General features: G+C 37.0%; 1 protein-coding gene and 1 pseudogene across 2 annotated transcripts; both read right to left on the reverse strand.

Annotated features, from left to right (window-relative positions):
- Positions 1-1,830: 1,830 nt before the first annotated feature.
- Positions 1,831-5,587, reverse strand: LOC113302816 (nucleolar protein 56-like). 2 transcript variants are annotated; one of them, XM_026551773.1, is made up of 8 exons: positions 5,271-5,587; positions 4,247-4,461; positions 3,995-4,152; positions 3,590-3,777; positions 3,249-3,501; positions 2,909-3,057; positions 2,699-2,827; positions 1,831-2,310 (listed from the first exon to the last, which is right to left on the reverse strand). In XM_026551773.1, exons 1-8 carry the CDS (start codon positions 5,473-5,475, stop codon positions 2,006-2,008), a joined length of 1,602 nt encoding a protein of 533 aa, XP_026407558.1. In that variant the 5' UTR covers positions 5,476-5,587; the 3' UTR covers positions 1,831-2,005. The 2 variants fall into 2 exon arrangements, with proteins under 2 accessions (XP_026407558.1, XP_026407557.1); XM_026551772.1 differs by having other exon boundaries at positions 1,831-2,313; positions 5,271-5,586.
- Positions 5,588-6,117: 530 nt separating this feature from the next.
- LOC113302817 lies at positions 6,118-12,511 on the reverse strand (annotated as a pseudogene).
- Positions 12,512-13,839: the final 1,328 nt, after the last annotated feature.

Here is a 13,839-nt window from a genome sequence, read left to right on the forward strand (position 1 = left end):
TAATATGATGGGTACAATAGATATACATACAAGTGATGTTCTTAGTGAAGGACTTTAGAATCAAAGATTGTTAAGCAAAGATAGATAGTAGCGATTGAATTGAGCTTGCTAAGATGAACACTGAATTGCATCTGGAGAAATTTTTATACGTCACAATGACGGAGCAGAGCTCAAGGAGAGAAAACAGGCTTATAATTATTATGCAAACTTTCCGTATTGCTATCTTATTAGTACGATACGGTATTAATATGCATCTCCGACCCTCCCAACACGATGGACCTGCTAAATAGTGGAAGAGATTGTAGTTTGCGTACACAGGGTGCGTATAGGTTATGTTAATGGCATGTCCTTTTCTTTCTTTCACGATATTGGTACGATAAGATGGAGTGGAATTGGGTTTTTTCTCAAACAAGATTCTGAAAGGTTGTTTACTCCCGAACTTCCACAACTCTTAACTCAATTTTTTAATAAATCTACCTGATTTTTGATTTTTTAAATGTCCATTTGCGTTGGCGTCAAATTGTAGTTGTTAGAAATACCGTACACCACATTAAAGTAGAAATACTTAAGTCAGTAAACTGATAACAGAAGAGAGTTGAGAGGAAGCTTTATTATCATTAAGAGAGAGATCTGAATCTGATGCATAATTCGGGATCCTTTGTATGGAGGCTATAGGCCTTCTATTTATAGGGGATCAAGGGTCAAACCTCCTTAACCCTGTACATCTGGCGGTGTAGGAAAGCCAAGTTACACCAAGATTCTAGAGTATTTTAAGTGATGGGTTTGGGCCGGCAACTTCTGGAACCCTGATTTTGTTACTTCTAAGAGCATCTTCCATGGAGTTTGGGTCTCTAAAAAAACTGATGTCAACTAGAATTTTAGAGACTCTTTTTAAAAAAAAATCTCTCCAACAATAGTTGGATGGTTAATTTTTCTTCTGATTTGGCAACTTGAGTTTGGGTGAGAGTATCTATTTTTAGAGATTCTCATCCATACCCACGTCATATATTTTAAGGGTTTAAAACTGTTTTTATGTTAAATATCTTTAGAAAAATAGGATAACACAATGCAATTCCATACTCCAATGGAGATTGTTTTTGAATATCTAAATTTTATGTGGGGCTATACTAATAAAATCTGATTTTAGTTAATCTCCACCCAGGATACATATCTAAACACCACCGGAGATGCTCTAAGCTATGGTACATATATGTATATCCAACTTACTGATGCTTCTGATAACAAAATTACAAAAACCATTGGAATTGGAGCTGCCACGGAGCCTGGAGAAAATACATCCACGAGGACTAGGAGCTAAGCAAGCCTGAGTGCTTAGCATTGAAGGAAGATGTTTTTTGGGCATTAAACTTAAGCTGGAGTATGTCCATCTTCGAGTCACCCTTGGATGCTTCGGGAGATCCTAACAGAATTTGGAAAATAAGACATTTATCTTTCCTTTTGAATGAAATTTATGCAAATTATAAGATAATACTAAGATAAGAGAAATAAGACACTATGTTCTCATGTGCCTTAAATTTATGCAAATTATAAGATAATACTAAGATAAGAGAAATAAGACACTATGTTCTCATGTGCCTTGACAACCACCAATGTGATAACAAGCTGTGAAAACAGCTTCGCCCCAGAAGGTTAGTGGTAGATCTTTGTTGTGAAGCAATGGGAGCAGAAAATTGGTGAATAATTCCAAGTTGATTACAATATTCGAAGTTCAAATCAGCGATGCCAATGTTTAACTGTTCATGGCCACGGCACATGGCCAAGGCAGAAAGCCCATGTCAGATAAGTTATCAGACATGGCTCAAGAAGGAATTCTGAAGAGCAGATTAAACATGAAGTATATAACTGCAGAAAATATTAAATATTGTCAATGCTACAAAAGAGTTAAAGAACAAAAACATAAACCAAATACAGAGGCAGTACTTGCCAAAACACCTCTATATAACTAAGCATACTACCAGAGAACACATTTTATCAGAAAACTAAATTAAGCATCAGTTTTGCTTTTAGATTTCTTTTTCTTCTTCACTTCGCTGACAGTTCCGACATGTTCAACATCCTTGCTTTTGCTCTTTTTCTTCTTGGCTGTTCCGTTCTGCTCCGACTCGATTCCATTCTCACCATTCTCCTGAGACTTGCGCTTCTCTTTTTTCTTTTTCTTCTTCTCAGTCCCCATGTCTTCCTCTGAAGCATCTCCATTAGTTGCTTTAGCAGCTGATTTGTCCTCTTCCATAGGCTCTACATCACCTTTTGACTTCTTTGTCTTGCTGCTCTTCTTTGCGGAAGCTACATCTTCTACATCCATATCAGTTAATGCAGAGTGAGAAACTCACTACATAAGAACAAGTGTTTCCACTTCTACATACATTCTAGATAACAGATGACGGACTATATCTTTGAGCAAAATCCAATTACCAATTATAAAGAAAAATAAAATAAAATAAAATAAAGAATAGCTGATCGAACAAGATAATCGTTATAAAGCTGAATGTGGAGAGATGGTAAGGATGACCAGTGACTATTATCAAGCTGAACGAAGAGCACTGTAAGGATGAACGATAATTATCATGAAGCTGAATGGAGAGCATATAGGAGAGTGCAACAAAACATCAGATGCAAAATAAGCAAGCAAACTCAAAGAACAATTTTAGGCCAAAAATCAGCATTCTTTCATTCTCACCTTTATTACTTTCAATGGCAGCCTTCATCATGTCAACATTCTTGCGAGGTGCAATACCCTTGTCATAGAAATCCAGTCTCTCTTCGACTTGCTCACGGAGCTTGTCCCCGAATGCAGTGGTGTTTGTCTCTGTTATTAGTGGTAATGATGAGTCAGACAAATTACAATGGCAAAACAAGTTAATAGCATTCAGCAACACAATGAACTTACCCGAAAAGCAGTCAATGCGAGAAGCAATAGAACACTTGTTGGCAAGATAGCGAGCCATACGACCTTTGTTCTTTGCAGATGCTCGTCCAATGAAAGATGAGTGGAAGATGAGACCATATTTTGGAGTGTTCCCCCGAGTTTTTAACGCTCTTTATACAAGAAAACCAAGAAATGTTAAACAAATAAAAATAATACAAACAATTACATGAATGATTTTAAAATAATAAATGACCAGCAGACCTGTACAGGGAATCCAGTCGGAGGACCAAATGAAAAACCATCTACACAATAACATGATGAACCCCAGCAGAACTGAGAAAGACAACCAAATTAATTATACCTGAAGAGTGCTTTCTCTGCACCTAAAATCTGAAGAGTGGAGGAAGGACACTTGGCCAAATTTGTAAGACTCCCAGCATGAGAAATTAAACGAGCTCCAACCATTTCACCAATAAGAGAAGCCAAGTTTGGTGCAATGTCATTCATTTTATTCACTAGATACTCGTGTAGATTCTTCCTGTATTGTGCGAGGTCCATCACTCTCTGGGCAAATTGCTTGACATTAATTAAGTCAATAACGGACAAATCCTGCCCTGCAAATAAAAAACAGCAGATGTCAAGATGACTATGAAAATAGAGAGAAAAACATTGGTCTACAAAGTAACATAATTTCACACGTACCCATGGATGCTTTCGCTGCTTCCACAATCTCCTTTGCCTTGTCTTCGTCTCCAAGTATCTCAATTAATCCTGGGATCTTGTCCTCAGAAAGCTCAGACTTGTTCTCAATATATTTTGCTACTTTGGCATAAAGATAGTTATCATTAACAATCTTAACTAGTTCAGGGAAGTGCCACGAGTACCACTCTCTGAAGAAAGTAGCAGACAAAAAACATTCGGGCCAATCAGTTTATGAACCAAGATATGATTTTTCTACAGTAAAAGTAAGAGCTTATACCCCACTAAAAAAGTGACAAAACTGGAACATTTTAGCTACACAATGGCACTAGTTTAACAGTGAACATGATACGAAATTCAGAAATAGCAACACACTGTTACATGCAGGAGCAAGCTTCAATAACACACCTGATTCTCATGGAGAAGGTGTTGACATCTTTATCAAGAGTATCAAGGAGGAAGATAGCTTGAATAACCATGTTATCCACTCTGTTGACATTGAACTTCACCTTAGCTCTGCTGTAACTGTGAGCCAACCCAAGCTGAGCTTTGTCCAAATCGGTGAGCTACAAAGCAAATGATAAAAAAATTCATAACCGTGCTAACCACATTAAGAAAAAAGCAAAGAAACCTTGAGAGTGAGAGACCAAAGTTACAAACCTTAAGGTCACTAATGAACCTATCAAAATGAAAGCGGACACCACGGAGAAGTTCAAGAATAAATTCATTGCTTTGGCAGGGAATCTTAGTTTCTTCGAAGATATGTGACCCAATCTTTGGCTCAGCAACTCCAAGACTAAACTTAGGTTTCTTTCCTTCTTTGACTTTGGGTAAATTTAACTCCAAGAAGTTTCTTAACTCATCAGTCATAAGCCCTGCAAAAAAAACCCAATAAAAAACCCAATAAAGAAGCAATGAACTTAAATCTCCAAGCCATTGTTATAAGAAATACAATTATATACATAAAATAATTTCTAAGCCGAAGATTGATCCGACAAGACATGGCTCAAGTTTCCGATTCAAGTTAGCGCATTTCATAAATGAACAGAGTTTTACATTACAACCAACGAAAAATCCCAAAACTCACAAAAATGGCTCCTCAGATTAAACTTGCAATATCTTAAAACCTGCACCTCCACACCCACCACCACTTAAAAGGACCAGAACCAAAACCTCCACATGGTCCAACATCTAGTAGCATCACCTCGTACACCAGCAACAATGCCACCTCCTGCTTAAAACAAGGGGTAGAGATGGTGCTGGTGTTGGATTGAGATGCTGAGGTTGAGTTGGTGGGATAGGTGTTGGAAGTATAGGAGCTTGTAGGAGGTAGGGTTGGTGCAAGAGCAGGTATAGTGCTGCTGCGGGCAGAGGACTTGGAGCTGGTCCTGAATGGTGGATGAAAGGTTTCAACTTTGGAGCAGGAGGGAGCTTTGGTGGAGGTTTTGGTGTTGATGTGAGTCCTGGAGTCAGTGATGATGGAGGTGCAGGAAGAACCCAAAACCCAATACCAGGAAACTTAAAACACAAACAAAAACAAAGATTCTACACAAAAACACCAACATAATACCTTCACAACCACTACAAAAATATACCCAACCTAACACAAATTCATAATAACATCATCTAAGTACTAAAAATCCAATAGAAAACAAAACAAAAACAGGTAAGAAAGAAAGATCACCTTCAGAGACAGCATTACACTGGTTAAGAGCATCTAAAGCAGAACCAAATGGTGAGAAAGCAGCAATCTTTACAACTTTACCGAACCTATTAAGATCAGTTACCGAATTCCTAACAGCTTCAGTTTTTTGCCCAATCTCATCTATCCCATGAGCTTGAAACAATGAGTAACCAGATGCAGCTTCATGGAGTAGATACACCGCCATTACAGAGGCGTTTGAAGAAGAAATAATTTCTAGGGTTTATTTTTGCTTTCGCTCTCTTCTCCTCCTCTCTCTTGTTTTTGATGAAGGTTTTTGTAGCCGACTTTACAATCTATGAGGACTTTAGCGAAAGGTTTAGTTAGGGTTTTGGAACATGATCATGTTTATAATGTTACACGTTCTATTATATTAAACAAACAAGACGTTCGCAGCCGTCAATTTAAATTTAGGGTTTCGACGATCCGATGTAGACCGTCCATCTAGAAAAGTGGGCCCTAGTAAGTCCTTCCCCTCTCCAAGCCTAAGGACCTGGCCACATTAGCTATTTCGAGTCCGGTTCTGGCCTTGATAGCCCTTCCGGTAATTTTTCGTGGACTAAACCTCAAAGCTCAGCTTAACTGGGGAAACTCGTCAGGCGAGCTCGCCCATTTGATTCCTCGTCAGTATGATGCGTTACCCAGCACACAGAGAGCACCATGAGACGGTTCTCGTGGTGGATAGTTGAAGGTGCATGACATGGTATTACCATTGCTATTTTTAACATTGATTTTTGTGTAATTTTGAGTACATATCAGCACCAAGATGTGCGGATAAATTTGATCCGACAGCCAGAGAATGGCTACTATTAGTTCACCTTTGGTCGAATTGTAAGTCATTGTTTCATGCCAAAGATTGCCCACAGTAGAAACTCAACTGATGAGGTTCTGAAACATAAATACGTGCTACTCGTCGAAAGAAGAGGATTTTGAATATGATTTTCAAGGTGATAAAATTTCGACAATGTGGACAAAATCTCTCTTTTTTAAGCATCTAGTAGTTGAGGTACCCTCCAGTTTGATTGCAGCCTGCATAGCATCATGTGTATTTTACTACCTCAGTTTCTCTTCTCTAACTAAGTTTTTATTGAGATGGGAGATGACAAGATCAGCTGCTTCACAACCAGAAGATATTGCCTTTCCAACAGATACTCCGGCTCGATGGTAACCTATTGTGCCCACATCGAGAAGACAAATTAAATTAATACTGGAAAACACTGGGGAAAAAAGTAAACTACTAACTTGAGCAGATTCATTATGATGCTACTAGTTGAGCAACTACCTGCACAGAAGAACCCTGGAAGACTTCCTTCCATCTTCTCGATTGCTTCTATAACTAAGTTGTAGCCATGTCCGTACAAGGGAAAGGCTTTACTCCAGTAGAAGTGGCTGTCATTCGAGAAATAGGAAAGTTAGACGTAACTGAAACCAAGGACTTTTTTGTGATTAAACAGAGCCTAGGCAGTATGACCGCAATCTAATGTCCACAGGTTCAAATATAAGGCTACGCTAACTGAAGAAATAACGAGCTTTGTGACGATTCATACTTCACAAATGCCGGCTCTCCTTCTGCACCCAACAATTTCCCGAGGTCTGAAGTAACAACGTGCTTCAGCTCATCCCTGGGGACATGATTAAATATGTCATCCCCAAAATTGTAACCGTCAACTAAAGAAACAAAACAAATAACAGAATATCGGTGCTAATGAGTTATTGCCTAGGCATGGGCACCACTTACAATGAAGCTTTTGCAAGCTCTGGATTCCTACTACCTCCAACAAACGTAGTATAGAGATACATGTCATTGGGGGCTCGATCAGGAAACATCATGGAAGAAAAGAGAGTACCAAGATGAGGCGACAAGGTTAAAATGATGCAAATTTTAGTTAGGTAGTTAATTGTTTAAAGCAATGCTTACCAAGGGTTTTCAAACCATTTTGTTGCTCTTTGGTAGGAACTAGAACACCAAATCCCTCAAGTGGTCTCTTGACATTCTGCTTCCTATAGGCTGTAATTACTACTGAGAGTGGCAAGTAAGTGATCTGCATTAGAGGGATTTAAAACCATCAGTAGCTAGTTAGCATGAGGTGAGTACAAGAAACTTGATCAAGGTTAGTGTGCCATCTCTTGTGCTTAAAGCGTAAATTTAATCTACCCAGATTCATCCAATATATGGTTACATCTCGGGCAGGAAGTAGCTCATGAGTCAGTTACATGTGTGGTGCACTTCTAAAAAATGCACACACACTGTCCTGGATGTCCGGGAGAACTGATTGACCAGACGGTTTACCTAACTGACAGAGCGACGTAGTTTTAGTGCATGGTAATATTTTCGTATCTGTACTCCATGTTAGTGTCAATTGTTCTTAGGGTCTGAAAAATCATTAACAACGAAAAGACGGGATTTCTTACCTTTGGAATAAAGTCAAGTATGAAAGGACCTCCACATGTTTTAATCTTCATTTCCTTCACATTACATAGAGGAGCCTGGAGCCATAACAGACATATCAAGAGAAAAAGAATGTCAAATAAGTTCTCAAATAGTTTTTTGAGAGGTTAAGATTATAACGGAAACAAGTTTTGAAGTTCAAACTGAGAAAGAAATTGCAGAAGTACTAATCATATGGCAGTTCAGAGAATGCACAGGTAACTCCAACTCATCCTCCATGTGGTAAATAGAAAATGCAAATCAATGGCTAGGCTTACTCACGGTCATAATGACTGCATCAAAAGATTGGTGTGCAGAGGGCTCGCCTGTCTTTTGGTTAGTAGCATAAGAAAGGGACCAGTTATTTGATGAAGATATATCATCACCATTATACGATAATGATAGCACCTTTGATTTCAGTTTCAAATCATCTCCAAGATCTTTGGATAACATGTCAGTGAGTCTCTGCAAAATATAGAAACATCAGACATTCAGAAGTTAGAGCCAAATACATCACCCTTTACCTCTACGCTATTCATGAAAAAAGGAATCATTTTCGGAGCAAGAAACTAGCTCAAAGACAATGGTCACAAACTATAGTAACTCTTTCTTCCTAATCTATAGGAAATTGTTGCTCAATTAGTGCTGCTAACCGGGATACCCTAAGTCATCGCATTACATATAAAAAAATGGAATGCAGAGGAATGACTTTTTAAGTAACTATCAAAACCCTTTTCACTCATTATAATCTTACCTGCATCCCTCCCTAAAATGAGAATGAGCCCCTCTGTAGCTTCCTTTTTTCTAAACAAGTGTCCTTCCCCCCGTTCTTTTGTTTACCTGACATTTTAGACAGTATGGCACCTACTATGATTGAACCAAACCTAATTATAAACGAACTTGTTAGATATCCAGCAATTAGGATGACAAAGGGTTTTCTCTTTCAATGATTTCTAGCAAGAACCGATATACAAATATGGAAGGCATTACTTGAGAAGCATCCTTCGTTAGTAGTAAAGGAACCAACAATTTTAATGGGAAATAAGAAACCTTAATCAGGTTCAACCTATAATTAGCAATATATCATTTTACCAGGGAAAGAATTTTACTAATGTGTATACTTATCTGCTACTCATTTATAACATTTGTATTTATTTTCCGTTTAAACTGGACAACTGATTGTATAGTGCTGGTGCAATGATTCAATAAACAAGGAAGAGGAAGAAAATAAAAGAAAACCCTTATAGCCTACCATTCTAGCTCAATGCAAGTAATTTTACTAGAAAAGACTTTTCAGATAACATGCTACTTGTAGCAATCAATCAAAACTTAGTCCAACTCCCCAACTTTACTACAGTGTAATGTGTAAGACTTGAACGGGGTAAGGAAAATAATTGTTCGACTCATTTCCCTCCATATCTTATGCTATGTCCTCTGATGAAAAAATTTAGCCCAAAGCTACAAATTCACTGTCTTGTTGAAAAAAGTAATCAGACGAAGTTTTAGTTTATTGAACCTTACTTCTTTTCTAGATTCCATAGCTCTGGAAATGCATGAACCATCTGTTTGCATACAGAACAAAGATTGTTTAAACTAAGTATCAACATACAAACCAAACAACTCACACAATCTATGATATGCGAATGAGTCATAAAAGCATACATCATAGCATACTCAAAGTGATCCCAGTAATCAAAAGATGCTCAAGATTTATCTCTTAACAAATTTGGACCAGTAGTTAACATCTCCTGCAGGAGACTCAAATTTCATATAGAGAATGGAGGCTCAAGTGCCCTTCAAAGCTTCACCTTCGACTTCGCAAAAGTGAAGGCCGACTTGATATATAAGTTCTTACAGTTTAGGATAATTTTAATATGGAGCAAATTCTTTCAAACTCATCTGGAAGAATCATAGCAGTTAATTACGTGATGCAGGAATAACTACATTCACATTATTCTAAAGCTTTACTTCAGCAATAAGTAGACACACTTACAGACAATGAATCAGCATCTCCAGCACTTGTACCCGCAACAAAAGGGTCAACAAGATACTCAACAACCTAAAATGAAGGAAAAATATTGATTAATACACGTAAAAGAGATATCAAAACAATTAGAAAAAAAAATGAGATGATTCTCAAGCTTAAAAAAGAAATACAACAACAATACCATCATAGAAAAACTGTTAAATAAGAAAATCCGAATCCTATAGGATATGAGTAAATGAAATACCTCTTCACCAAAATGGCGCTGGAAGAATTCTCTGACGCTACATTAAAAGAAACAAACAACTATCATATCCAGCAGATGGAAAACCATTTAGATAACTCATGAGTTCAATAGCGTAACTCATAAGAGATATACTCAAAATTTTCAATTTGATAGCTTACAAACCAGGTCCTTAAGATGTTTGAAAAATAATACACAAAACACTTTGCTGAGTTACCTTTCTTGAGAATACTCAGTTGACATCTTTGACTGGTTACTTCTATGTGCCGGTGATCTCCATAGAAGCGGCTCAAAGAATATCTGAAACTGAAAATAAAGATGCGTATTACTCGGGTAAGTTTCAGAGAGACCGATTCCCTTCTTAAGGATTTTTGTCATGCTTCTCTTCCAATTATACTGCTTTCTACAATTTTATAGATTCAAATACACTTTGTAACCACCAAGTGTGGACCTAGCCCCATCCATGCATTGAACTTCTATAATAGAAGGCACAACTAACATACAAAAGAAAAGGTGAGCACTACACACAAGTTTCTACTGATATTTTGTGAATCGGCACTTGGCACACTCGACCATTGTTTTTGAATTGTCCAGTTACAGTGGAACTCCAAAAAAATATAAAACATCTATGAAATGCCCAAACCAACAAACTAACAGCAAGAAGTAGGAACATTACCTTTGATTTTGTAGAAAGTAAACTGCTTGCTATCAGTGCGATAGGATTTGATGGAATCTACCTTGGAAAATCAAGCAGATGAAGGTATCAAACATACGAACTAATAAGATCTCACATCAAAGTGAAGGAGCTACAAAATATAAAGTCTCATCTGAAGAGGCAAGATAGTGACCGTATGAAATAAAACAAGCTCAGCAAACGAACATACCAGTGTGGGCGCCCCATCTTTTACAACGTATCTCTTGTTCTGAGATATGGGCTGAAAAAATAAAAGATGATTTTCAACTTCTTCGCACAACCTAGAAGGCATACATTAATGAGTATATTCGAAACAGTAAACTAACAAAGTAGGCATGTGAGAAAATATCAAACTATAAATTGATAACATCATCAGATTTGAATTTTGAGTAAGCGTAGACTGTTCTTGCTAACTTCAGCACAAACTAATCTAACTATACATTTTTTTTATGGTGTCTCCTAACTGTATTTATAAAAATATGATGTAAGATCTGTGGAATAAGATGTCACACAACAAGTTTCCATCTTCATGGCATTGAGATTGAAGTTATCGATATTTCAAGGAGTCAAATGGAAAATATAACCCAATGGAGCACCAAAGAACGAGATTGAAGTTATCGATATTTCAAGGAGTCAAATGGAAAATGTAACCCAATGGAGCACCAAAGAACAGTGCATGCCAACAAAGGGAGGCACATGGGCCATCATTTGAGATATGTGTTAATATGTAATATCCGTAATTCTAATTTGACTAACATATATAAATTTACAATCCAGTAAGTGTCATTCCATACAAATTGCAGTGTCTCCCTGAGACCAAAATTATCGAGCAATCCTTTGACCTCCATGCTACTTTCGGTCTGCAAGAGAACACAAAACAACAACAATGATAATTCTCAGGAACTAAGATGTTTCTCAATTTTAAATTTATTGCTGATAGAACTTCTTGTGAAAGCATCCACATTTGCAAATTAGAACACCATGCATCAGAATTCTATTTCATCGGCTAGTTTTGTACTACCAAATAACACTATTAACATTATAATATTGAAGTCACCTTCCAATATTTATCAAACTCTCACCATTTTATTTGCACCTTCATCCCATATGAGACCATCTCGGGAAACACTTCTCAGTTTTCCTCCAGCTTTTTCTTCAGCTTCAAACACAGTGACATTGATACCTTGTGACTTGAGTTTATATGCTGCAGCTAACCCACTACAAAATCATTAACAAAATGAGAAAAGTTAAAAAATGATCTTATGAAAATCTTCTACAAAACGAAAAATTCAAGCCCAAACCCTAACTTAAGACAACACGAAGTAGTAATTACCTAACACCACCACCCACTACAGCTACAGATTTCACAGAACCTGCAAAACCCCATAATTGCACTTAAAGTTTGAAAGTGAACGAAATTATGACTTAATCTAGTAAATAATTTCAAGAATTTGATGAAATTATATTTATTAGAGAGAGACAAATGAGATACTGTAGGGACATTGATTCAGATTCTTACCTGGTTTGATTGATTCGGCCATTCGCGCTTTCCTAAAATGAGGGGTTTCTTTCTGGAAACAAAATAAGCACTAGAACCTAAATAGCTGCTGAGGTTTAATTTGGCATTCCTACGATTGTTGGAAAAGAGTTTTAGTAAAGTGATGAAATTGAATTCAACTGCGTTTGTTGTAAAAGAACTAGAATATTTCTCAATTTTCCGAATTGTTTCTCTTTAAGATTATATAAGGATAATCAATTTAGGAAAAGGCTTATTCAAGTTTGAATGCTCCCAATGTTTTCCTGCACAGCACAGTGGCCAAAATAAGAAATGAGTATGACAAGCTTCAAAAAATTTCTAAGAGCAACTCGAACCCATGGGATGCTCAAATTTTAGTCATTTGTCGGTTTGGACAGGCAAATATCAAGATTGCTAATAGGGGTACCAAATTAGTACTCCCTGTTAGTGGTCTTAGGCAAATGTGACTTCTCACGATGGTGAGCTGACATTTAATTTTTTTAAACAAATATTTTCTAATTAGCGGGACTCGATTTTATATTAAAAAGAATTTTTATAATATCAAGCATTATTCGTCTATTAAAAAAAGTTATAAAAATGTATAAAACCTACTTACTTAATTTTTCTGTTATTTTTTGGTTTTATGTTATTTGTATAGTCTCAGATTGAGTCCGGTTTCGTCTTAAATTGGGACGGTTTTAGGTTGAGTCTCGTTCAGTGACGTGATAGACGAACTCTCGCATTTGAGGGTTTATCCATCCAATTGCAGTCGTAAAGCGGGCAAATCTGGTTGTTAGCCCATCCATCCCATTGGAGAGTTAGGAAAACCACATAAAAAGATTGGATCCCTTGGTAATTGTCGATAATATGTATCAACCTCGATATTAGTAACTCAAATATGTACCTTCGCAAAAATCATCATGTATGGTTATCCGATCTTGTTTTAGTTTCTCATGACACAAAGCAGATCTTTTGGTACACTGCTAAATATATAGTCCCCTGATAGATATTATGAGTAATCATACACCAAACTAGGCATTTTCAAGTTCACACTGCTCGGTATCGGGTTCTAGGTCATACATTCCACTTTATTTGATGTTGGACAAAGCAGATTGTTCTTGACCTGTTAAACATATAATATCGAGAAAGGTATAACGAGTAATCATATACCGAACAATGCATGTGTAAGTTCACACTACGCGGTACTGACATTCGACATACATTCTAACAAGATTTAGAATCAGTTTAGTCTCATCAGATGTTTCCCTTTCAACAACAGAGTCAGACTCATTTGAAAGGTAATCGGGATAACACATGTCAGTGTTAGTATGTTTCATTAGAACACTAGGTTCTCCTATATTTGAGATTGATAAAGCTCTCTCTTTAATAGACTTTATAGAAACAGAACTTTTGTTCCTGGTGATGCGTTTATCAGAGATAGTACTGTCGTCCATAGAGTCAGATCGCTATAAACACAGACTTATCAGGTCTTGAACGTGTTTTCCTGCTCTGCTACCAATTGAAAAAGTGGGGGTATAACAACCACACCCAATATTTTGCTTAGCAATCTGTATGGACTAACTCCAATATACTTTCAAGAGAATCAACTAGAGAGTTAGACTCAATCTTAAGAAAAATATATCAAAGAGTTAATATCTCTATCTCTCAATTCAATCTGCGAGCCC

Source organism: Papaver somniferum, chromosome 8 (genome assembly GCF_003573695.1).
Source record: "Papaver somniferum cultivar HN1 chromosome 8, ASM357369v1, whole genome shotgun sequence".
NCBI classification, from domain to species: domain Eukaryota; kingdom Viridiplantae; phylum Streptophyta; class Magnoliopsida; order Ranunculales; family Papaveraceae; genus Papaver; species Papaver somniferum.